This window comes from Myxocyprinus asiaticus, chromosome 28, assembly GCF_019703515.2.
Source record: "Myxocyprinus asiaticus isolate MX2 ecotype Aquarium Trade chromosome 28, UBuf_Myxa_2, whole genome shotgun sequence".
NCBI lineage: Eukaryota > Metazoa > Chordata > Actinopteri > Cypriniformes > Catostomidae > Myxocyprinus > Myxocyprinus asiaticus.
Genome location: NC_059371.1, coordinates 21,089,662 through 21,115,723, shown reverse-complemented (window position 1 = coordinate 21,115,723; position 26,062 = coordinate 21,089,662). Strand labels below are relative to the sequence as shown.

Below are 26,062 nucleotides of genomic sequence, written 5' to 3'. Positions count from 1 at the left end.
GGTATCTGCAGGTAATCTGAGTGGATCTGTTTGTATCTTTGGGAGTAGCTTGAGATCAGGGTTATGGAGGAAACAAAGAAGGAAATTAACACCCTTGCAGAGGTTTATGGGACCAGTACAGTTTCTCAGGACATGATTCATGCACAGTGGGATCCAAAAGTCTGAGACCACATTTACACCATGGTATTAAATGAAAGTGTTAGGATTTTGAATCATTTTAAAAAGAAAAATCATGACAAAGATCATGAAGAAGAAATACTGTATTTAAGGTTCTACACTATAAAGACATTTTGTCAGGTAACCTAAAAATGTGCTTCATGTTTTATTTTGGTTAAGTTAGTTAAGTTAAAAAATTTTTTATTTTTCACTAAATCAACCTGACCAATTACGGTATGCCAACAAAAGTAATTTAATGGGTTAGATCATTTAGAAACAGATCCTTAAGGTAACAATTACTTACAGGCTACCACTTTTTTCAGTGTAGGTCACTATTCAAATTTAAGCAAATTTGTGATACTGATTGTACTCCTTTGTGATAATGATAAATTATAACTTTGTGTTATCGCAAGGTTAAAGGTCAGATTTCACTGGAATTTATTACAACCTTAAAACATGAGAGAGAACCATTTCAAAATGACACATTGAAGAACCTATTGTCAACAGCGCCTCAAAGACAAACTCTTTCAACAATACTCATGTTTCTGCTGTTTCTGTGTCAGCTGGAGGGGAGCGTGAAGGATCGACAGTAGTCGTGGATCGGGCACAGGCAGGTGGAGGCCCCCCATGGAGAAGGAGCAGGGCAGCGTGGCCTCCAGCGCCAGTGTCACCATCCCCAGCACTACCTCAGCCTCCACTGGCAACAATACCATATCAAGCTCCTCCAACAGACAGCAGGCTGTCCCTCAGATATCAGTCTACAGAGGAATCACAGACAGACAGACCGTTCAGGTAGAGTCCTATTTACCCAGTTTATGAATCTCTCATACGTGGCCAGTTTACTGTTTTAATTATCACATTATCAAAAGCTAATTGGGCAGGTTTATCCTTATAATGACAGGGCTATTGCGAAAGCTTCACTATTCCCCATAAAATTGCATGATCCAATAGTGACATCTACTGGCCATTTGCTGCAAGTACTTCTTTAATCAATCAACACTCAAAAGGAATAGCTCATTTTTCATTAGTGTGTGTGTGTGTGTGTGTGTGTGTGTGTGTGTGTGTGTGTGTGTTTTGTGTGTGTTTTTTTTTTTTTTTTTTTGTTCTTTATTAAGTAACACAGCATTTGTTAACAAAGATAACAGCAGGGTTCACATGGTAATGAAAACATACAACAGAAATATCAGGGAATTGTAATTTTAGACCTGGAAATGTCATTAAATTAACAAAAATCGAAAGTCACAGAAAAGTCATGGAAAATGTTATATAGGCTACATTTCTCTAGTTATGCTAGGGTCTAAAAATTGTAATCCCATTTGTAAAAATCATTGAAAAATTACTAGTAAGATTTCCTTTTTTTTCCTTCTTTTTTTTTTTTTTTTTTTTTTTTGCACATAGTTTTTCTAAGTAGATTTTAATGGAAGAATATTAAGTAAAAACTACTTAAAGGATTGTTCCAGGTTCAATACAAGTTAAGCTCAGTCGACAGCATTTGTGGCATAATGTTGAGTACCACAAAAAATTATTTCGACTCGTTCCTCCTTTTCTATAGAGAAAGCCAAAATCAAGGTAACAGTGAAGCACTTACAATGAAAGTGAATGGGGCAAATTTTTGGAGTGTGTAAATACAGAAAGGTGAACCTTATAATTTTATAAAAGCACTTTCATTAATTCTTCTGTTAAAACTTGTGTATTATTTGAGCTGTAAAGTTGTTTAAATTGTAATTTTTACAGTCATTTTAGGGTTTGTTGACATTGCATCGTCATGGTAACGAAGTTGTAAAATTGGCTTTAATGTTACACAAGTGATTAGTTAGTAAGTGATTTTATCACACTAAAATCATGTTTACATGCATATTGTTGATGTTTTGTTGCTGTACTTTTGAAAAAGTGAGTGTTTTAATGTTAAAAGAATTGGCCCCCATTCACTTCCATTGTAAGTGCCTCAATGGAACAAAGATTTTTTCTTTTTTTTTTTTTTAAAGAAAAGGAGGGGCGAGTCAAAACTAAGTTTTGTGGTAATCAACATTATGCCACAACTGCTGTCGATTGAGCTTAACTTGTATTGAACCGGAACACTCCTTTAACGTCATTACATAATTTTGAATGAAGTCAGTGAGTAAATCTAATGAAAACATTTCAGTTTATACAGTAACTTTTACTTACAAATCTGATGTGATGGTATTTCAAATTACTCAAATGTAAATAAACATTATACAGATGTTTCATATTTGCACTTTCCTTGCATGCTGCATAGTCTTTGTGAGACAAGAAGCAAGGAACAGATCCGCGCACACAGACCTCAACACTTGTGCACAAAAAACGTTGATAATGCCAGCATGTGTTTTTAGTTTTATTTAAATCTAAAACATGCTGCAATGGAATATAGAGTTGTTTCTTTGATTGTATTCTGATATTCATTTTTAAGAACAACTGTTCACAATTTGATTTAAAGAATAAATACTTGTCATACTTTTAGTGTGTATTTCCTAAGGCATGATTGAATTAAGCCCTTCCCTTAAACTCTAGCAATTCCCTAAAATATCACTTGTTATATATATTAAATAAAGATAGTATTCTTATACAGTATGTCAAGACTTTTACATTTAAATGTTTTCATTCAGCATACATCCAAAAGCAGCTAACATATGAGAATAATACAAGTGTAAGCAAACACATGTAGAAAACAATACAAATAGCGCAAATGTACCAATTTCAGTTGAGTACTAGAGTAATACAAAAACAATATGAATGTAACGTAATGCCAGAAACTGAGGTGCATTTTCAGGTAACAAGTTGTTGTCAGTCCAGTGATTGCCCCGAGAGCAGTGTGTACAGATCTTGTTAGGTGGGATTTTTGACCTCTTAGGGGGATTTAAGGGAATGTAGTCATGCTGTCACTGTGTAGGCTGCTTTGATGGATGACGGTGACCCCACATGCCATATCATGACTCAGGCATGCAGTCATGCTGAAACAAACCCAGTGACCCCTGTGTGTTTATACAGAATACTGTCCTGTCCTTCTGCATAGTACATTATGTGCTGGTTTTGTTTATGGATGAAAACAGAGAGGCATGAGTGAGGATTTACAATAAGAAGTGTTCTGTGAAATAAAAAACTGGATTTGCTTCAGGACCCAGAAGAATAATATACAATTGTTAATCATGCAAAAGTAAACAGTAGTGTCCTTAAAATCAAACATTGATATTTATTAATATTACCATGGTAATGCAGGCCCAACAATATTCAAAACTATTAACATGACATAGAATAGGAATAGGAAAATGTATACTTTTGTAAATGCACACACCAGAAAGTGTGATTTATAGGCTTTGAAATCAATAACAAAAGCTACAAGCCTTTTATTAAACATTTTATTATTTAATAATCCTCATCTGCTTCTGTCTTTCTCTGTGTCTTTTTGCTCAGGTGATTCAGCAGGCCTTGAACAGGCAGCCCAGCACAGCAGCGGCTCAGTACCTGCAGCAGATGTATGCAGCCCAACAACAACACCTCATGCTCCAGACTGCAGCTCTACAGCAACAGCACCTCAGTTTGGCCGCAGTACAGCAGGTACCAAAAGTCAGAGTCCATTAGTGAAAATGCTTCTGCTTTGCATTTTTCTAATATATAAAAAATTACATTGGATATACAATTTAAGTGAAAAATCCTATTGAAAAAATACATGCATTTCAGAATATCTTAGCAAGATATAATGCTGGTACCTATCCTCAAAGTTGTTCTCCACAAGCAAGACTCTGGTCTAACTAACACATTAATTCTTGTCTTAATATTTGTACAGCTCAGACCAGCTTTTAAATGTTATTCATGCTTTTGTAGTAAGTCTTGTCCTGAAGGAGCTTAATTCGGTCAGATGAAAGAAATAGTTTATTCACTGCCTCACTGAACTCTCACTCAATACGCTAATCAAACACAGAGAGAAAAAAACATGCATGCATGAGCATGCTATTACACAGGATTTTCAAAAGACTAACAATACTTTGTGAAGATAAAGAAAAAAGAAATGATAAAATGATCCAGATCATCATATCATTTGAAAGCATATAAGGTCTGATGAAAACCACACAAGCTCTTTATTAATTGTGCAGTGAGTAACCCTTGGACTGGGTCATTCATCTTTTGTGACAAGTATTGATGTGTGATTCTTTGCAATGGCCAGAGGCATGTTTTGCACTGTTTAACCAATAGTGTTCCACATCCTGTGGATATTTGAGGAAACCAAGTGGAACAATCATTTCTTAACATCAAAGGAGGGATTTGCTTTGCAATATTGGCTAACACGTGAAATACCACTTCAGCTATTTGTACTTACATTTGAGACTGCACTGAACAGATGCAGTGCATTTTCTGCAAAAATAATATACAGTATATATATATATATATATGTATATACAGTTGTGCTCAAAAGTTTGCATACCCTTGGAGAATTGGTAATATATGTAACATTTTTAAAGAAAACATGAGTGAGCTGGCAAAACACATTTCTTTTATTTCTTATGGGATTCATATTCAACTGTAGGTTATAACAGAATTAAACAATCATAAAACAAAACATGCCAACAAAGAAAAAAAATTAAATGACCCCTGTTCAAAAGTCTGCATACCCTTAGTTCTTAATACTGTGTATTGCATCTTTAGCATCAATGACAGTGTGCAGTCTTTTGTAATAGTTGTCTATGAGGCCCCAAATTGTTACAGGTGGTATAGCTGCCCATTCATCTTGGCAAAATGCCTCCAGGTCATGCAAAGTCTTTGGTCGTCTTGCATGAACTGCATGTTTGAGATCTCCCCAGAGTGGCTCGATGATATTAAGGTCAGGAGACCATGATGGCCACTCTAGAACCTTCACCTTTTTCTGCTGAACCACTGGAGGATCAACTTGGCCTTGTGCTTAGGGTCATTGTCGTGCTGGAAAGTCCAAGAGCGTCCCATGTGCAGCTTTTGTGCAGAAGAATGCAACTTGTCTGCCAGTATTTTCTGATAACATGCTGCATTCATCTTGCCATCAATTTTCACAAGATTCCCCGTGCCTTTAGAGCTCACACACCCCCAAAACATCAGTGAGCCGCCACCATGCTTCACAGTGGGAATGGTATTCTTTTCACTATAGGCCTTGTTGACCCCTCTCCAAACATAGCGCTTATGGTTGTGACCATAAAGCTCTATTTTGGTCTCGTCACTCCATATTACAGTGTGTCAGAAGCTGTGAGGCGTGTCAAGGTGTTGTCGGGCATATTGTAACCGGGCTTTTTTGTGGCATTGGTGCAGTAAAGGCTTCTTTCTGGAAACTCGACCATGCAGCTTATTTTTGTTCAAGTATCATCGTATTGTGCTCCTTGAAACAACCACACTGTCTTTTTCCAGAGCAGCCTGTATTTCTCCTGAGGTTACCTGTGGGTTTTTCTTTGTATCCCAAACAATTCTTCTGGCAGTTGTGGCTGAAATCTTTCTTGGTCTACCTGACCTTAGCTTGGTATCAAGAGATCCCCTAATTTTCCACTTCTTAATAAGTGATTGAACAGTACTGACTGGCATTTTCAAGGCTTTGAATATCTTTTTATATCCTTTTCCATCTTTATATAGTTCTATTACCTTGTTACGCAGGTCTTTTGACAGGTCTTTTCTGCTCCCCATGGCTCAGTATCTAGCCTGCTCAGTGCATCCACGTGAGAGCTAACAAACTCATTGACTATTTATACACAGACACTAATTGCAATTTAAAAAGCCACAGGTGTGGGAAATTAACTTTTAATTGCCATTTAAACCAGTGTGTGTCACCTTGTGTGTCTGTAACAAGGCCAAACATTCAAGGGTATGTGATCTTTTGATCAGGGCCATTTGGGTGATTTCTGTTATCATTATGATTTAAAAAGGAGCCAAACAACTATGTGATAATAAATGGCTTCATATGATCACTAGCCTTAAATATAAGACAGTTTTTTTTTTTTGCATGATCAGTCATATTTTCAAAATCAATGCCAAAATTTCACAATTTCTGCCAGGGTATGCAAACTTTTGAGCACAACTGAATATACACACAGTGCCTTTTGGGGGCACTGTAGACTTTATAACCACACAGTATATTAGAGTAGTTTTTTTGGCAAACTCTTTTAAGATTGCAGTGTGGGAAAGAGAGATCTGTTTCCTGGCCCTCTCTCTGTGTTTTCTCTTTCACGTGGTGTAGAGTGCTTTTGTTGTTGATTAATGAGGGTTGGGTTTGACTTGTGACCTATCTCTCTGTCTTTTCCCTTTTCTACCGTCTCTCTCTCGCCTTCTCTCTCTCTCTCTCTCTCTCTCTCTGGCATTCACTCGCTCCCCGCAGGCTAGTATAGTGGCAGGAAGACAAAGCTGCAGTCAGAATGGCACTACATCCCAGCAGACTGTGGCCTCCCAAACCACTGTAAGTATTATTAAATCTGACATTGATATCTCACTCAACAGGTCTCCAGTGCAATAGAGGAAATGGCAGTGGGTACTACTTATTACGTAATTTCCCTTTTTACACACATTTTTATACAAATATTACAGACAATAGTGGCTTCTGTACTGTACTTCAAAGTCAACATGAAATCAAAATTGCCCCATTTACTATCTTAAAGTTTGTTTGTAAATGATTCATCAGTAACTTGTTCTTTCTTTGAAACAACTTTGCTTTTCAGCTAACATCACATAGGCAGCATCAGCTTTTGGATAATGTTAACCAATAGGCAAAAAGCTATTTATGCATTGTTTAGAAAACTTACATGCTGGTCTGGCACCATTCTGGTATGGAACGTCTACTCTTTCTTCACAATCTGATCAATTTCCAATGGATGAGGTTCCGTCCTTCTTTTTTCTTATAGAATATACTTTTTGCAAAAACATTTGCATTACAGTAAAATGGGTTGCAAATGGAGTTTCATGTTGACTTTAATTTTGAATTAATTGAATTCTGAATAAGGGGGCTTTTTGGCAACCAAGTTTTGTGTTAAGATTAAACACAATGTGATTTACTGATTCACAACAGAACTTTCAAAAAAGTTAAAACCATGTATTAAGATTAAGATTAATTTATCATAGAACTTTACCTACTTTTTTTTACTTTTTCTTCTTCTTCCTTTATAAATATTATTTCTTTTGTATTTCTTTTTTATGTTTCAACAGATAAGCCTGGCCACATCCCCAGCAGCAGCTCATTTGATCAGTCGAGCCCAGAGCGGGAGCTCGGTTCCTGTCTGCATTGCCCAACAGGCCGTTCTGCTGGGAAACTCCTCCACACCCACTCTATCTGCCAGCCAAGCACAGATGTACTTACAAGCTCAGATGGTAAGACCTCATACACACAAGTACACACACACACACCCACACACTTAGCTGTCTATCTAATGAGGATATACAATAGACTTCTATTTAGCTTAATATAATGACATCAGTCTAACAAACCAAAACCCTAACAGAAAACTTGACTCATTTTTCCAAATGAGGATGTCCCCAAAAGGAGGTTTTTCATATTTAGCCAACATCTAGGGACAAATTTGTCCCCAAAGTATAGCTAAGTAACCATAACACGTACACAAACACTGATAAACCCAACAAAGCACATGATTCTTGGTGGTGTGTAAGAGCACAGAGTGGTTATATTTCAAATCCTATGTGTAAATGGACCATTTTGTTTGCCTAATGGCAGTGTTCACTGTGGTGTGGGTTATGGAGATATTTCCTGTAAAATGCAAGGCTACTAGACAATCTTCTCCCTGATTTCCTCATGAATAAATAGTATTTTTCTTGAAAAAAAAAAAAAATACAAATATATATATATATATATATATATATATATATATATATATATATATATATATATATATATATATATATACTGTACGTACTATTGACATATGGCTTCATTTTACAGTGGCATGCTTTACTTCAGACAGATTGTCATATTTGCCATTTTACAACATCTTTTTGATTTGGCTGTGGCTTGTGTGGCACAGCTGCAGCAATTTCAAAACCAATGAGACTATGAAATGTTTTCACTGGCAAATCAACTTCTATTTCTCTAAAACAGTTTTTGGCTTAGGAACTGATTAGGAGTTATGAACTATTTGAGGTTTGCCAGAATTTAAAATTCAGGACCATCAAACCATTCCCTTAAGCTGTGTGCATACTGTATAATGGCTGTAATGTCTCAAGTGCTCTCTCTGATGAGTGCAGTGTCAAGTATAACTGTATAGCATTTGCCCTAGGGCTCAAGGGATAGTTCACCCAAAAATGAAAATTCTTTGCTCATTTACTCACCCTCATGCCATCCCAGATGTGTATGACTTACTTTCTTCTGCTGAACACAAAGATTTTTAGAAGAATATTTAAGCTCTGTAGGTCCATATAATGAGGGTGAATGGGTGTCAAAATTTTGATGCTCCAAAATGCACATAAACACAGCATAAAAGTAATCCATAAGACTCCAGTGGTTAATCCATATCTTCTGAAGTGATATGATAGATGTGGGTGAGAAACAGATAAATATTTAAATCCTTTTTTATTATCACTCTCCACTTTCACTTTTACGTTCTTCTTCTTTTGTTTTTGGTGATTTGCATTTCTTCGTGCATATCAACACCTATTGGGCAGGGAGGAGAATTTATGGTAAAAAAATTGACTTAAAAATGTATCTGTTTCTCACCCACACCTATCATATCGCTTCAGAGGATATGGATTTAACCACTGGAGACTTGCTGACTTCATGTGCTTTTTGGAGTTTAAAAATTTTGCCACTCATTCACTTGCATTGTATGGACTTACAGAGCTGAAATATTCTTCTAAAAATCTTTGTATGTGTTCAGCAGAAGAAAGAAAGTCATACATATCTGGGATGGCGTGAGGGTGAGTAAATGATGAGAGAATTTTCATTTTTGGGTGAACTTTCCTATTAATAATTGCTCTTCTGTGGATCATACTTTTAGATGAAGCAACCATTTTTGGTTTGATTTCAGGCTCAACAAACTAATCTTGTACAAGTAGCTAGGAGCCTCGGACGAGCTGTTCCTTTGTTCCCCCAGCTCATTTTCACCCCAACTGCCACAGTCACAACAGTCCAACCAGAGAACTCTGCACTGTCAATCAACACAACGCCAGCCAGTGGACACGTAAGCCTGACCTACATCTGACAACCCTGTTGAAAAGACCAGCAATGCTGGTCACTAATATTTGTTGTGTTTTGGATGCTGATGTGTTATATATTTCCTATTTCTGAGTGAATGTGACAGCATAGCATTTGTTTATTAACCTCAACTTCTGTTGCATTACTTCTAGGACATTTTTACTTAATTACCAGTACCCCTTAATAAAGTCTCTTCTATCTGTGTACGTGTCCACTCAGGTGCAGAACTTGGCCCTCCGCAGCCAGCAGGGGCAGTTAGCTTCCTCCCTCTCCCAGACTCAGTTACAGAATCTGAGTGTGAAACAGTCAACAGGAGCATCCGCGCAGCTCTCTGTGAACAGTCAGCCAGTGGCCCGACTGAAGAGTCCTGGAGTAGAGCCAAATCCACAGGGAGCTCCAGCAAAGGGCAATCCTGCAGAGACATCCTCTGAGACAGTGAGAAAGAATGACAAAACCACTGAACTTAAAACACAGGAGCTTAACATGTGTCCCAATGTGACCTCAGTGACAGGCCATCCTCTCATCAGCAAAGGTAGGCCCATCAGATTCAACTCATTTTACAATAGTCTGCAATAATAATAAGGCTTAATAATAAGGATTTTTTTTTTCAGCTGGCCCCAGATTTGTACTTTTGCCTGCCAATATTTCTACTGGCCCTGCCACAAAAAAATTATAATTTTCATTTTATGAACTCTATTTATAATTATTTATTAAACATTAGATTTCAATGTAACTGCATAACAGCTATAATATTATAAACATGGTTTTTCTGGTGAACAATGGAATACGTTGATTTGTTTATAATTTTCAACACATTTAAACTGATGCTTCCAAGACTATTATTATTTACTCTTGCAAGTTTGACAAAACCTCATCTATGTACAGGTGCATCTCAATAAATTAGAATGTTGTGGAAAAGTTCATTTATTTCAGTAATTCAACTCAAATTGTGAAACTCGTGTATTAAATAAATTCAATGCACACAGACTGAAGTAGTTTAAGTCTTTGGTTCTTTTAATTGTGATGATTTTGGCTCACATTTAACAAAAACCCACCAATTCACTATCTCAAAAAATTAGAATATGGTGACATGCCAATCAGCTAATCAACTCTAAACACCTGCAAAGGTTTCCTGAGCCTTCAAAATGGTCTCTCAGTTTGGTTCACTAGGCTACACAATCATGGGGAAGACTGCTGATCTGACAGTTGTCCAGAAGACAATCATTGACACCCTTCACAAGGAGGGTAAGCCACAAACATTCATTGCCAAAGAAGCTGGCTGTTCACAGAGTGCTGTATCCAAGCATGTTAACAGAAAGTTGAGTGGAAGGAAAAAGTGTGGAAGAAAAAGATGCACAACCAACCGAGAGAACCACAGCCTTATGAGGATTGTCAAGCAAAATCGATTCAAGAATTTGGGTGAACTTCACAAGGAATGGACTGAGGCTGGGGTCAATGCATCAAGAGCCACCACACACAGACGTGTCAAGGAATTTGGCTACAGTTGTCTTATTCCTCTTGTTAAGCCACTCCTGAACCACAGACAACGTCAGAGGCGTCTTACCTGGGCTAAGGAGAAGAAGAACTGGACTGTTGCCCAGTGGTCCAAAGTCCTCTTTTCAGATGAGAGCAAGATTTGTATTTCATTTGGAAACCAAGGTCCTAGAGTCTGGAGGAAGGGTGGAGAAGCTCATAGCCCAAGTTGCTTGAAGTCCAGTGTTAAGTTTCCACAGTCTGTGATGATTTGGGGTGCAATGTCATCTGCTGGTGTTGGTCCATTGTGTTTTTTGAAAACCAAAGTCACTGCACCCGTTTACCAAGAAATTTTGGAGCACTTCATGCTTCCTTCTGCATGAAGTGCAGCATTTTAAAGATGCTGATTTCATTTTCCAGCAGGATTTGGCACCTGCCCACACTGCCAAAAGCACCAAAAGTTGGTTAAATGACCATGGTGTTGGTGTGCTTGACTGGCCAGCAAACTCACCAGACCTGAACCCCATAGAGAATCTATGGGGTATTGTCAAGAGGAAAATGAGAAACAAGAGACCAATAAATGCAGATGAGCTGAAGGCCACTGTCAAAGAAACCTGGGCTTCCATACCACCTCAGCAGTGCCACAAACTGATCACCTCCATGCCACGCCGAATTGAGGCAGTAATTAAAGCAAAAGGAGCCCCTACCAAGTATTGGGTACATATACAGTAAATGAACATACTTTCCAGAAGGCCAACAATTCACTAAAAACATTTTTTTTATTGGTCTTATGATGTATTCTAATTTTTTGAAATAGTGAATTGGTGGGTTTTTGTTAAATGTGAGCCAAAATCATCGCAATTAAAAGAACCAAAGACTTAAACTACTTCAGTCTGTGTGCATTGAATTTATTTAATACACGAGTTTCACAATTTGAGTTGAATTACTGAAATAAATGAACTTTTCCACGACATTCTAATTTATTGAGATGCACCTGTAAGCCAGCAAGATATTTGCCTTCACAGTGACTGCGTTTACACGCACACCAATACGCAGATGGCTACTGTACCAACAGTTAGCTTATTCAAAAGAATCAGACAACAAAAGAAAACACGTTTACATTTGACTTGAAACCATAAAGTTATTCGCTGCTTTTGATGTCAAAACATAAATAGGCATGCACAGAACACTTACGCACTTTGGATAAGCCGATAAGAACACTGGTAAAGGTGTTTTCATGCAGAGCAAAATCAGGGTAATGGGCAAAAGTCTGCCTGTGTTGATCTTTTTTTACTTAAATCTTACCCCAATAACGGAAAGCTATTTAAAGGGATAGTTCACCCAAAAATGAAAATTCTCTCATCATTTACTCACCCTCATGATGTGCCAGATGTGTATGACTTTCTTTCTTTAGCAGAACACATTTGAAGAAAAATAGAAAAATATCTCAGCTCAACTGGTCATTAAAATGAATGAAACGGATGGTGGTCAGACTTTTGAAGCTCCAAAAATCACAGACAGTCAGCATAAACGACATCGATATGACTCCAGCTGTTAAATTAATGTCTTCTAAATCAATATTTAAGTACTTTTTAACTCTAAATTATCACTTCCGGTCAGCAGCAGTGTGTAATTGCATTGGCACGTGAAACACACAAGAACTGATGCACGTGTGACACACCTGGAAGAGAAGCGCTGTTTACAACTGAGTAGGAGGAAAGGTTTTGGTTAGATCTGTATTTGTGTCTGTTTCTTTACGCATAATGGTACGTTTGTGTGCTTATCCTGGATGTCTCAACTGTGAGGAGAACGTGAGATTATGTCCATTTCATGGCAACGCGAATACATCACACGAGAGACCGCTTGAACTCCACCCTCTCGTGACGTTTACCAGAAGCGATGGATTAAATGTAAAAAGTACTTAAATATTGATATTTTTTTCGCACCAAAAGTGATCATGTCACTTTAGAAGACTTAATTTAACCACTGGAGTCGTACGAATGATGTTTATGTTGACTATCTGTGAACTTTGGATCTTCAAAACTCTGAACATCATCCACTTGCATTTTAAGGACCTACTGAGCTAAGATATTTTTCTACTTTTCTTCAAATGTGTTCAGCTGAAGAACGAAAGTCATACACTCTTGGGATATCATGAGGGTGAGTAAATAATGAGAGAATTTTAATTTTTGAGTGAACTATCCCTTTAAAGCATATACATGATTTTACATGTTGTTGGCTTATTAAGCAAAATCAGTGTAAGATTGTACATGTAAACATGCTCAATAAAGTTCAATATATTAAAGAAATCTGAATATTTAAGTTTGCAAGGCATAGAAACCAGAGATCGACCAATATTGTTTTTCTTCAATATTGTTTACAATCAATAGATTCAATAATGATCTTCTTTTTTTTTTTTTTTTTTAAGTGTCTGGTTAAATAAATTGGTAAACCAATATGCATAACCGATTTTACTGTCTTATTTCTCATATGACACTAAATAATTATTGGACTTTAACAATAAAACATAATATGTATTATAAGGACATTAATAATAATAACGGCACCATATCCTGTATCTGTACCGATGTTACAAAATCTATAAATTTTACGAAGAAAAGTATGTACTGTAGTATGTAATATCTGTAAAAAATATATTTCTAATCTCTAATAAAAACACATGTATATGATTATGTAATTATGTAATGTAATGAAACTGATGATGTAATGAAAACGACTGACCCTAAATTTCTCACACTTGGCCCAGGCCATTGAGCCATCCTTATTTATTGTTGAGCCCTGGCCTACATGAGAATGACATGCTGTCCAGTTGCTGTGCTGTCTTTATGTGCAAATAAAGAAGAGGGGAGGATCCAGATAGTAAAAATGGAACATCATGTTCTTGTCTCACTAATGAAGAAGTGAAAGTGCAGGAATGAGAGCTCAAGTGAGGAGGACATCTGGCCTTGAGCATTACACAGAGGGTCGGGTTGCCGTGGCATTAGTCTTGAGAAACACACTGTTTCATGATACCACACCTGCTCTCTGTGTATTTGTGGGTGCTGGAATCCTCTATTTGCTTGCCCGCTCTAAAGCCAGGCCTCTCATGGCCTTTCTGTGAAAGGATATCTGTTAACACTGAGACAGATGCACATCCTTATGCAAAGCTTGACCACATAATTTCACCCACATGCTATTTGTAAAGTGAGAGTCTTCAAATTAGCAACTGGTCCCTGAAGTGCTGCCAATCAGGCAAAGACTATCAGGCAAACAATTATGGATTAACAGTAATAACTTTTTAAATAGTCATTGTGTGGTAATGCATTTTGGACATGTTCATAAGTTTCTGACACAAACTCCAAGTCTCAAGTCTTTTGTCAAGTCCAAGTCAAATCCTTTTTCATTAAGTAACACTCATCTAAAAAAGGGTTTTACTTGAGTCAAATGATTCATTGATTCTTTCCTGTTGGATCACAGGAAAACATAGCAATTTTCACATGTATGGTCATTTTGGTTTAGACTGGAAAACAGACACAAACACTGGTCTGCATTTATAAAACACACTAAAAGTTGTTATAAGGTGACATTTACACAGTTCTTCGTTATTTCTGTGCTATTTTGTAATTGTTGGTTCATGGTTCAGACAGACATCTTTGGCCATCACCTCTCATTGTTTTTGCAGTGTCTTGCTGGAAGAGCGTCACATTTTTAAGATGGCATACAGTATAACGTTAAAAACATTTCAGCTTTGCAAATCATCGAGACCCATGCATTCTGTTCAGTTCTGTTGGATTCTGTTTTCCAAACGCAATCCTTGTACAGGATGTCTTCTTGTGTTTGGTTTGTGCAGTTTTTAAATGGTTGGTCAGATGGACGTCTTTTGCCATGCATCTCGTCTCACTGTTTTATTAATGTCTCACTTCATGAGCATAACATTCTTTAGGCTTGGTCACATTTACCTTTGCACGACAAAATTCCACGGGTGAAATACAATCATCTCAATGAGAAGGATTTCTCAAAGCAAATTTTGCATGCGCTTTGGTGAACTTTGACGCACAAATTTGCAGCATTGACCAATAAGGAGTTGATTGGTTTGTCAGTGACCCTATAGAGGCACTGCTTTGTACAGAGCTACACTGAATATTCACAATGGGCGAGGAAATTATTTAGCGGTGAGTTATTATAACTGCAGAGTGTATAGTACAGCATAAAAAAAAGATGATGACTGGCAAAGTTTTTAAGAGTTTCACACTTGCATAACATCCACCTACGCCTTCTTCGCCTGCCGAATTTCACCATGCAAAGGTAAACGTGACCGAGCCTTTAAGACAGCATGTCAAATTAAAAACAGTTCAGTTTCAAAGAATGCATCTCAAGACCCCTGCATTCTATTGCGCATATAACTAGCTGTTTTCAAATGCAAGACTGTGTCTTGTGTGTGAACCCTAAAAAGACACTTTGCTTTCTTTACATTTTTTTTTATTTTTTTTTGTCCATTTAATCTTATAACGCATCATCCGTCACAGTCATATTAATAGCAACGAGCTGCCACTTAGAACAAACCAAACCTTCATTCGACAGCTCCAATACCAATATACACACAGAACTGCTAGAGACAAAGTAAGTGAAACCACGAGAGCCATAATAAATGGTCAGTACTCACTAGCAACACCATCCATCAATACATTTTGCATTACACACATGTGGCTTCATGAACCCACAAATGGCACTTTGATAACTGAACTCAGCACTCTCCGTTCTTACATCTACCCTATATTCCTTGGGTAGTAGCTTCCTTGGCTGTAGCTTCTAAAATAAAGTCTGTTATTATGCTCTATCTTGGTGGATGTACTATATTTAGAGGGTAAAAAATAGACTTTGGAAAGACTAACACTTGGTAAATGTAAATGGTGTGTTTGAATGGCTCTCCCTCCCATCTCCCATGTTTTCTTCATAAGGAATTCATTAGTCTAGAAAAGTGGATAGCCAGGAGCTTGAAACACAACAAAGTATTTGGACTTCGACTGGGGAGAATCCTAAGTAGGACCAGACATTTCTTGGAGTGACCACTGCATATGTGATGTGTTGGGCCTCCTCGGAGCATTTTGATCAAGGTTGAAACTGTGGACCCAGAGATTCTTTGACCAGCTGCAATGAACACTGAGATTGGGGTTAGGAGATCTTTTCCTTTAGAGACAAATCATGTAGGTACACGAGTAGAGGAAGTCCACCCCCATCACTTTGGGACTAAAATTAATAGCCTCTCAGAGAAAACCATCTGTAGATTTAGATGAAAACATCTCTCTAACACAAGATGTTTGCAAAGTTATTGTTTATTTAAAGACCCCATAAAATCAGAAGTCACGTGACGCCATGCGAGGTTGGTTGCTTAGAGGCGAGCGCCGCTTAAACTTTGCTACAGTTAACCTTTAAAACAATATTAATCGGTGAGAACTGTAATAGTTCTGTTTGCTAACTGTGCTGGGAGGGCAGGATGTCGAAAAATGTGAAATCGTCGGCCTGTGGGGACATTACAAAACACGTACGTTCCCATCTGTCGGACGCCTCGCAGGATCAGGATTGGAGAGGTCCAGTCGATGGTGGCAGTGAGCTTTGTGAAGTAGGTCAGGACATTTCGAACATTCATGCAGCGCTGATGAAAATCTCGACTGACTTGGAGGGCCTCGCAGAAATACGTCAAGCGATCGCATCTATGGAGGAGAAACTTTCCACCCTGATCACAAGAATGGACAATGTTTGTTTTTTTACCCCTTTATCTCCCAATTTGGAATGCCCAATTCCCAATGTGCTTTTAAGTCCTTGTGGTCGCGTAGTGATTCGCCTCAGTCCAGGTGGCGGAGGACGAATCCCAGTTGCCTCCGCGTCTGAGACTGTCAACCCGCGCGTCTTGTCACGTGACTTGTTGAGGGCATTGCCACAGAGACATAGCGCGTGTGGAGGCTTCACACCATCCACCGCTGCAACTACGCTCAACTCGCCACGTGCCGAGAACGAACCACATTATAGCGACCACGAGGAGGTTACCCCATGTGACTCTACCCTCCCTAGCAACCGGGCCAATTTGGTTTTTTAGGGGACCTGGCTGGAGGCTAACTAGTGAACTAGCGAACTCCAGGGGTGGTAACCAGCATCTTTTACCACTGAGCTACCCAGGCCCCAAGAATGGACAATGTTGAAAAATGGGTCAAGTTTCTGGAGTCGACCAAAAGAGAGCTACAGGCTAACTAGCGAACTAGCGAACTCCAGGGGTGGTAACCAGCATCTTTTACCACTGAGCTACCCAGGCTCCAAGAATGGACAATGTTGAAAAATGGGTCAAGTTTCTGGAGTTGACCAAAAGAGAGCTACATGCTAACCTGCCTGCTAGCAAGGCTGATGTGGAATGCGTGTGGGAAAGACTAGAATATATGGAAAATCGGAGCAGGCGTAATAATTTTCATTTCGTTTGAATCCCAGAGGGAAAGGAAGGTCAAGATATGGTGATGTTTTTGGACGGGCTCATTCCGAATTTTATCGACACCGCGGAACGCCAGTTCGAAATTGAGTGCGCCGACAGAGTTTTCAGTCAGCTTCCCATGGCGGGTAACAGACCCCGATCCAGAGACTTTGTTCTACGAGCAGAGAGGAATAAAGGCATGTTGTGCTGGGAGGACCACAACATCATTGTTTTTCTGGACTTTGCTAGTGCGACACTAACGAAGTGCGAAGGATTCAAAGAGTGTAAAAAATTGCTTCACCAACAGAAGGTGGGCTTCACACTGCTTTTTCCTGCTAAGCTGAGAATTGACCCCAAAGGTGGTCGCAAGACTTTTACATGCCCACGACAAGCTATGGCCTTCATTAAATCAATGGTGTGAGTGGGTAATTTTGCCTGCACTCGGTCAACAATACAGACTACACATCGTGCATTTTACTGATGCAGCCTGAGAGGGTATGTTATTCTGTTGGCTGCCCACTGACTCTTGCTCTACTCTTTTTTTTTTTTTTCTCTTTCTCCCTTTATTGACTTATTGTTGAGATCATTTGTTCATTTTGTGGGTTCGATGTGATAATTTACTTGGGCTTATTTTATGTATTACATTTTTGTGCAATTTAATGGCACGGTATATGTTAAAACAAAAACAAAACAAGGGAAAAAACAACAACACTGGACTTGAGCAATCTGGTAGCAATAGTGTTGCAGAAAATCTTGTGTGCGTGCATGGACCGTCAGATTTCCGGGGGATGGATGCCAGTTGGGACTGTTGTGCGTGGGATTGAAGTGCATTTTTTTTCTTCTGTTCTGTGGGTTGTTCAGGATTTGATTGTTACATAAATGTTGGAAAGTAGTCCATATAATTTTGCCTTGGGTACACAATTTATCTTTACATGTCAATATAATTACATGTCTTATTCCATCTGCCACTGACTGCTCAATTGGAAACATTTTAGTTTCAGATCATGCATGGTGTGTTTAGAGATGTTGCCGCATATAGAGAAAAGAAAATCATGTAGATGGTGCTTTAATACATCTCTTCTACAGGACCCAGCATTTCAACAAATGTTAAAGACAGAAGTCAATGTTTATGTAGAAACCAACTGGTCCTTAGTGTCCTCTGTGGGTGTGGCATGGGAGGCGCTTAAGGCAGTTCTTAGGAGGCGGATCATACAATATGCCTAATTCATTAAAAAGATCAAAGCACAAGAATTCATAGAATTGGAGAGGATTAAAAGTGCTAAAACAGAGATGAAGTGCCAAATGTCTTCCAGTGGTCTTAGAGAGTTGACCCAGCTAAAATATAGGTACAATACTATTCTGTCACAGAAGGTTGAGTTTTGGTTATTCAGGGCAAGACAGACATATTTTGAGTTGGGCGGCAAAGCAGGGAAACTTCTTGCCAGATACTTAAAACAGAGAAAGTTTTTTCCCACCATTCCTGCAGTGAAATGAGGCAATATATTTACTTCTGCCACAGATATTAATAAGGCCTTTAAAGAATTCTATTTTGATCTTTATAGGTCCATGTTTTCGTCTACCGATAAGGATATTAGCAACTTCGTAGAGCCATTAGAACTTCCTAAATTGACAAGTGATCAAAAAGACTTTCTTGACTCAGTTATTACTTTGGAGGAGCTTGCTGAGGTAATTAAAGCCTTATGTCACAGAACTGGCTCCACTTATGTTAGAAGTTTACACAAAGTCATTATAGAAAGGTGAACTACCGCCAACCATGATACAAGCCTTGATCAGTCTCATTCTTAAGAAAGATAAGGACCCAAATTAATGTAAATCATCCAATTGTCCTGATCCAGTTAGATTTAAAATATTGTCTAAAATTCTGGCTAATCGATTAAGCAGAGTAATTACAACTATTATACATATAGATCAAGTGGGGTTTATTCGTGGTCGTAGTTCTTCTGATAATATTAGACGTTTTATAAATATTATGTGGTCAGTTGTGATTGGTCAGATCCCGATGCCAAATCACTTGACGCCGAGAAGGCGTTTGATAGGGTGGAATGGGATTATCTTTTAAGATTTTGGAAATTTGCAGGTTTGGGAACACTTTTATTAGGTGGATTATGTTACTTTATAAACAACTATTAGCAGTAGTGCAAACTAATGAATTAATTTCAGATTATTTTTCTCTTGGTAGGGGAACCTGGCAAGGCTGTCCTCTCTCCCCTTTATAGTTCTTTCTTGTCCTGGAACCATTAACAGCAGCAATAAGAAAAGAGGATGATTTTCCTGGTGTTGTAGCAGGAGGCGTGGTGCATAAACTTCTACTCTATGCAGATGATATATATATTATTATGTGTCTCCGACCCTTGTAGATCTATCCCTAGCCTCCATAAAATTTTTAATTCTTTCTCCAAATTTTCATGTCACAGGGTGAATTGGTCTAAATCGGAAGCTCTTGCACTGACAGCATATTGCCCTATCACAGCTTTCCAACCTGGTGCCTTTCAATGGCCCAAGCAAGGCATTAAGTATTTAGCCATTTTATTTTCAGCAAATTTAATAGATTTAGTTAAGTTTGAGTTAATGTTGACCCATTAACAAAAAGGTTCTTGTGTGATGTGGATAAGTGGGCTTCATTACATTTGTCTATGGCAGGGAAGGTCAGTGTTATAAAAATTAATTGTATCCCCAAATTCAATTATCTACTACAGTCTCTCCCTTTAGAAGTTCCTCTTTCTTATTTTATACAATTTGATGGAATATCTAAGTTTTTTTATTTGGAATAGTAAACGACCTCGGCTGCATTTCAGTAAGTTACATAGACCAACTGACAAAGGAGGTTTAGGCTTCCCCAAAATGTTGTTTATTACTATGCTTTTAGTCTTAGACACCTGGCCCATTGGTCTCTTCCACCTGAGAGAGCCCCTCCCTGGTACATGATTGAACAAGCAGTCCTTGCCCCAATCTTACCATTGCAAAGACTTTCTGTCAAAATGCCTAGACAATTGAAAATGCATCCCATAATTTCACACTTACATTCAGTATGGACAAAGGTTTCCGGTTTGTTCAATTATGAACAAAGCATATGGCTGAACCCCAAATTATGTATTGACAGGTCCACCTTTTGCTGGAAAGAATGGATGGAGAGGGGTGTTGCTACACTTGGAGACCTTTATGAAAACGGAGCTTTGAGATCATTTGAAAATGTAACACAGCAATTTGGGATTTCTAGGTCTCACTTTTTCAGGTATTTACAGTTGCGCCATTTACTTTGTACTATTTTTGGTGCTAGTACACAGCCCCTAAAGCTGCAGACACCCTCTGTATGGTGCTCACAGCCTTTGGAAAGGGGCATGAAGCTTCAGTGTATTCCTCGTTGATTCAGAGTCTTGGTGACGGGGCCTTATCAGCTCATAAGAGGTTCTGGTAAAGAGATTTGAACTTGGTATTGGAGGATGGGGAGTAGGAAAGAATTTTTAAAAATGTTAAAACTATGTCTAGGGATGCAAGGGTACGCCTTATTCAGTTTAAGATTTTGCATAATTTCTACTGGACTCCCTCTAGATTGTATGGCTTTGTTTAAAAGACACACCTACCTGCTGGCGATGTCAGTTGGAGGATGGAGACATAGCCCGTGCTCTGTGGTTCTGCGCTAATATTCAAGAATTCTGGGCAAGGGTCCAGAATTTTATCTTGAGGTTTTAGATACTCAAATTTAAATTTGCCCCAGACTATGTATATCGGGTGATGGGGAAGTTATTAAACTAGGTGACAAATTGACTAAATGCTGGGTCCAAACTAGCATAGACAAATATTTCACAAAGAATGGAAGTCAATTGGCGCTTTTGGTAAGAAATGTAACAGGTATTTGTCCTTTCTGGAAGGTTCTCAGTGAGGACCACGTGGAGAGAAACAAAATTATGGTAGTAATTGTGGATTCTGTTCTTTGTGAAATTCTTTCTTTTCTCTTTGTTGATTTTTATACTTTTATTTTCTCAAAAAAACAAAACAAAATATTGTTTGTTTGTTTATATGTGTACGTTGTGTAATTTAGGCTTTGAACACATGGATGTTTGTTGAGGGACAGGGTGGGGTTTGGGGGGGGGATAATGGGGGTTAAAGTTGATTCTGTATATATATATTCTGTTTATTCTGTTTTATATATATATATATATGAATCAATAACAATTGTTATAACTAAAGACCCCATAAAATGTAAATTAGGGTTTTGCGGCTTTTAGTCCATTTCTACAAATTTTGAGCAGATATATACATTTAAAATTTAGCCTACTGTCTTTATCCTGTTGAGAAATGGACCAAAAATACTGATGACTCATCCTGCACTACACAGATTATTGTCTAAGCAAATGCTATCTAGAATAAGAAAATCCCTCCCCCTAATACCACCTACAACCAACTAGTAAAGAGCAAATCAATATTTTTGGCTGTGACGTAACTGAATTTGTTTAAAAACAAATGGACAAGCTATTTGATATGTTCCACCCAGACTTCCTTTTTTAATAGGAAGTATGTCAACACAGGAATCGCAACATGGCGAATCCCAAGAGAGTTTGGTCCTCAGCTTTCACAATATATTGCTTGCGATATTGTACAGTATATACAATATGTTGCTAAAGATGTAAATTGAAGGTCTCTAGTTCCACTCTAGACTGTTCTTGTTGTCTTAAGCAGTGCTCAGTATTGAGACTGAGAGAATGTATATGCTATTCCTTGGGCACTTTCCCCTCAAAGGCCAGGAAGTCTTGCAGACATTTTTTTTTTTTTTTTTTTTTTTTTTTATGCAGGGATGTATTAAACTGGGCTGAGAACATGAAGGGCAGCAGTTAATTATTTATTAACATGGTTGGAATTTAAACCAGAATGTGGTCTTTAATGTGCCTAGAAAGGCCTGCGTCTGTTGTTGCTATTCTGTGAATTCTTTGAACTTAGCAGTCCGTTGGGGCAGGGAGTGAATATTGCACACTAACTAATATTGTGCTCATTTTGGCATTAAAAAACAGCATTAGGATGATACAAGAGGCAAACACACTCCTAAAACCTCTGAGCAGACCATTGCACAGACTTAGTGTTGAGAATGTAGGAGGATGATTTCAAGACCATGACTTTTGATCACTTTGCTTATCACTGAAGTTGTTTCTTTTCACCGAAGGAAAGCATGACATGAAAATTACATTTTCTTGAGCTCAACAATCTTCAAAGTCTCAAATACAATTGATTTGAATCAGGTTTACAAAAAACTTGCAACAACTTGCGCCGCCAAGTTGAATTGCACAAATAATAAGTAGTGTCGTCTTCCATTGTTTGTGAAACAGGTAGTCCCACCCCAAAGTTGCGCCATTGGTGGAGCCAATATCACTATGTTGGGCCTCTAAACAAACATAATGTTTAAAGAACCACAGTGTTTACACTTTTCAGGGAAAGCAACCTATGAATATCTATCTTATAGTTGTTTCTGCACGTTAAATTGTGAAAGGAGAAAGCATCAACACAGCACCTTTAAGGTCATACATAAATTAGGCTAACATTAGGAGTTACCACAGCACAAGCTGTCAGAGTATGTCTGAGCAACTAAAGGTTACTTGGAGCCATATGATTCAGTCAGGTTGTGTAGTACTTCACGTGTGGATGAGCAGAACTATGCTTTAGACCCCTTACAGACATTGTGCAGGAGAAAGCTGAACCCATTAACCTAACATCAGCTACACAAAGCTGCAAGAACAATGAATCAAGATGTTGTGCTAAACTAGCCATCATATTTTATATGTTATCTGATTTATTACAATATATGATGGTAATATTTTAGGAACAATCATTTTTTTCTTGTACTTTTTCAACATGTTTTCATTGTCATTAATATAAAGACTGAACCAAAATCGTAGCCCTTGATTCTTTTGACATTAAATGGGTAGTTCACCCAAAAATATAAATTCTCTCATCATTTTCTCACCCTTTTAATTTTTGGGTGAACTAACCCTATAAATCTTATGGTGAGAGTATTTTGCATAATTTTCATAAGGCATGAACATTGTAATGTACATAGACTTAGCCACCCCCAAAAAGTGTATAATAATTCAGTTTATCTTTATTTTAACTTAATTTGTGTCACTTAAATTCTAGGTTAAACCCTGAAACTTACATTTGATGTAATTAATGTAACTCATATTCAGTAAAACAGCAGATAAAGGACATATTTTTATCCTAAAGTAAAACATATCACATCCTCTCACATCACGCTCATTATGCCTGAGGAAGGCATTAAATCTTTCCCTGTTCTGTCATGTTCTCTCTGCATGTACTGAATCATCCTTGGTAGTGTCTTATTTTGAATAAAAGAAATAGAGCAGCAGAATTGGTGTTGAAGTAGATGAGAGAAAATGTGCATTCACTGTTTATTGTTGAGTGGATTTACTTAAAGGGAAATGCCTTATTATCAAAAACCAATGGTTGATGTTAAAGGGATTGTTCACCCAAAAATTTAAATATTCTTATTATTTACTCATCCTCATGCCATCCCAGATATGTGACTTTCTTTCTTCTGCTGAACACAAACAAAGATTTTTAGAAGAATATCTCAGCTCATTAGACCCTCAAAATGCAACTGAATGATGGCCAGAACTTTGATGCTCCAAAAGCACAAAGGCAGCATAAAAGTAATCCATAAGACTCCAGTGGTTAAATCCATGTCTTCAGAAGCGATATGATAGATGTGTGTGAGAAACAGATCAATATTTAAATCCTTTTTAACTATAAATTCTCCTCCCTGCCCAGTAGGTGGTAATATCCACAAAGAATGTGAATCATCAAAAACAAAAGAATGTGAAAGTGAAAGTGAACGTGGAGATTGACAGTAAAAAAGGACTTAAATATTGACCTGTTTCTCACTGACACATCATATCATTTTTGAAGACATGGATTTAAAGGAATAGATCACCCAAAAATGAAAATTCTCTCATCATTTACACACCCTCACGCCATCCCAGATGTGTATGGCTTTCTTTCTTCTGCTGAACACAAATTATGATTTTTAGAAGAATATTTCAGCTCTGTAGATCCATATAATGCAAGTGAATGGTTGCCAAAATTTCTATGCTCCAAAAAGCACATAAAGGCATCATAAAAGTAATTCATATGACTCCAGAGTTTTAATCTATATCTTCAGAAGTGATATGATAGGTGTGGATGAGAAACACATCAATATTTAAGTCATTTTTTGCTGGAAATTATTCTCCCTGCCCAGTAGGGGGTGATGTGCATGAATAATGTGAATCACCAAAAACACAAGAAGAATGTAAAAGTGATCTGTTACTCGCCCACACCTATCATATTGCTTCTGAAGACATAGATTTAACCACTGGAGTCTAATGGATTACTTTTATACTTTTCACTTGTAATTGTATGGACCAAAAGATCTGAGAAATTCTTCTAAAAATCTTCATTTGAATTCAGCAGATGGAAGAAAGTCATACACATCTGGGATGGCATAAGGGTGAGTAAATGATGAGAATATTTTCATTTTTGGGTGAACTTTTCCTTTAACCACTGGAGTCGTGAGGATTGCTTTTATGCTGCCTTTATGTGCTTTTGGAGCATCAAAGTTCTGGCCATCATTCAGTTGCATTTTGAGGACCTTTACACGGGTTTTCTCAGCTCGCGGAGTAACCACAAGTGTAGTTAGTCTCCCTTGATGGGAAAACTGCTAGACCAGCCTGACCAGGCTGGGAGACCAGCTTAAACTGACTTAGACTGGTTTATGTTTTTTTTTTTTTTAGATGTAAAATGCAAATTTCTCTTTCTCAGACACACATCAACCATCTATCCAACACTGTGGTTCTTTTGTTTTCAGCATATACTCAAATCCAGACCCATCAGCTGCTCCAGCAACACAAGCAGCAGTTTGTAATACAGCAGCAGCCCCAAATAATGCCAAAAGCCCAGCTTTTAGAGGGCGCCACCATTCAGCCCAGTCTCCAGTCCCACGCCCACATTGTGCAAGCTGTAGCCATCCAGCCAACCCTGGCAGCTCAGCCTCATCAGTGCCCTATCCCTGTGTTGCCCAAAGTGCCTGTTACCTGCCAACAAGCCACCATCTTCCATTCCACCATGGTGAGTCAGCAGGCACTCACCCAGAATGGACAGTCGCCCATTTTGAGCCACAACAATGCAGCACCTCTACAACTTACAGCAGTTAACCTCCAGATCCAACCAGCTCCAACGCAAGTAAGAAAGGACAAAGATTGCACATCATGCAATGGCCATTGTTACATTTCTTTCTCAGTGTTTTGTATCTTCATTGTATTCTGACATTATTTACTCACGTTATTTTGTTTTGTAGGTTATCTTTTTCTGTGCAACACAAAAGTTAAATTTTTTTCAGGATGGTTACATGGATTGCAGTTGCCATATAACAACAGTTAATTTTGTCCTGAGGCCGTAAAGCTCTAAAAAGGACAAAAAGCACCATAAATTTGCCATATACGTAGTCCATACAACTTAGGTACCATATTTCAAGTCTTGTGAAGTCATAGAATAGCTTTGTGAGGAACCGACAAAAATTAAGTCATTATCATTGATAATCATCCTTTCCAATGAACTGTTAAATCTAGAACTACTTTGACCAGATCATTGTGTCAGTGAGTTGCATTTAAGAACCAGATCAGTCAGATTTGTAAACAAATCGCTCATTCCAATTTGTGATCAAGTGGTTAATTGAAAAGAATGATTCATTCATGATCCGGACTGATCTTGGGAAGAATCGGAATATAGTGCACAAGTCATATGGACTACTTTTA

At 38.0% G+C, this 26,062-nt stretch overlaps 1 protein-coding gene across 2 annotated transcripts in view; it reads left to right on the top strand.

The window, feature by feature from the left end:
• Nucleotides 1-26,062, top strand: part of LOC127418995 (polyhomeotic-like protein 2) — a 64,867-nt gene that overhangs the window by 22,069 nt on the left and 16,736 nt on the right. For both annotated transcript variants that reach the window (XM_051660001.1, XM_051660000.1), the window contains exons 2-8: nucleotides 720-948; nucleotides 3,586-3,729; nucleotides 6,500-6,577; nucleotides 7,321-7,482; nucleotides 9,150-9,302; nucleotides 9,536-9,848; nucleotides 25,117-25,490. In XM_051660001.1, coding sequence (XP_051515961.1) covers nucleotides 784-948; nucleotides 3,586-3,729; nucleotides 6,500-6,577; nucleotides 7,321-7,482; nucleotides 9,150-9,302; nucleotides 9,536-9,848; nucleotides 25,117-25,490 — 1,389 coding nt within the window. In that variant the 5' untranslated portion in view covers nucleotides 720-783. The remainder of the gene's footprint in view (nucleotides 1-719; nucleotides 949-3,585; nucleotides 3,730-6,499; nucleotides 6,578-7,320; nucleotides 7,483-9,149; nucleotides 9,303-9,535; nucleotides 9,849-25,116; nucleotides 25,491-26,062) is intronic.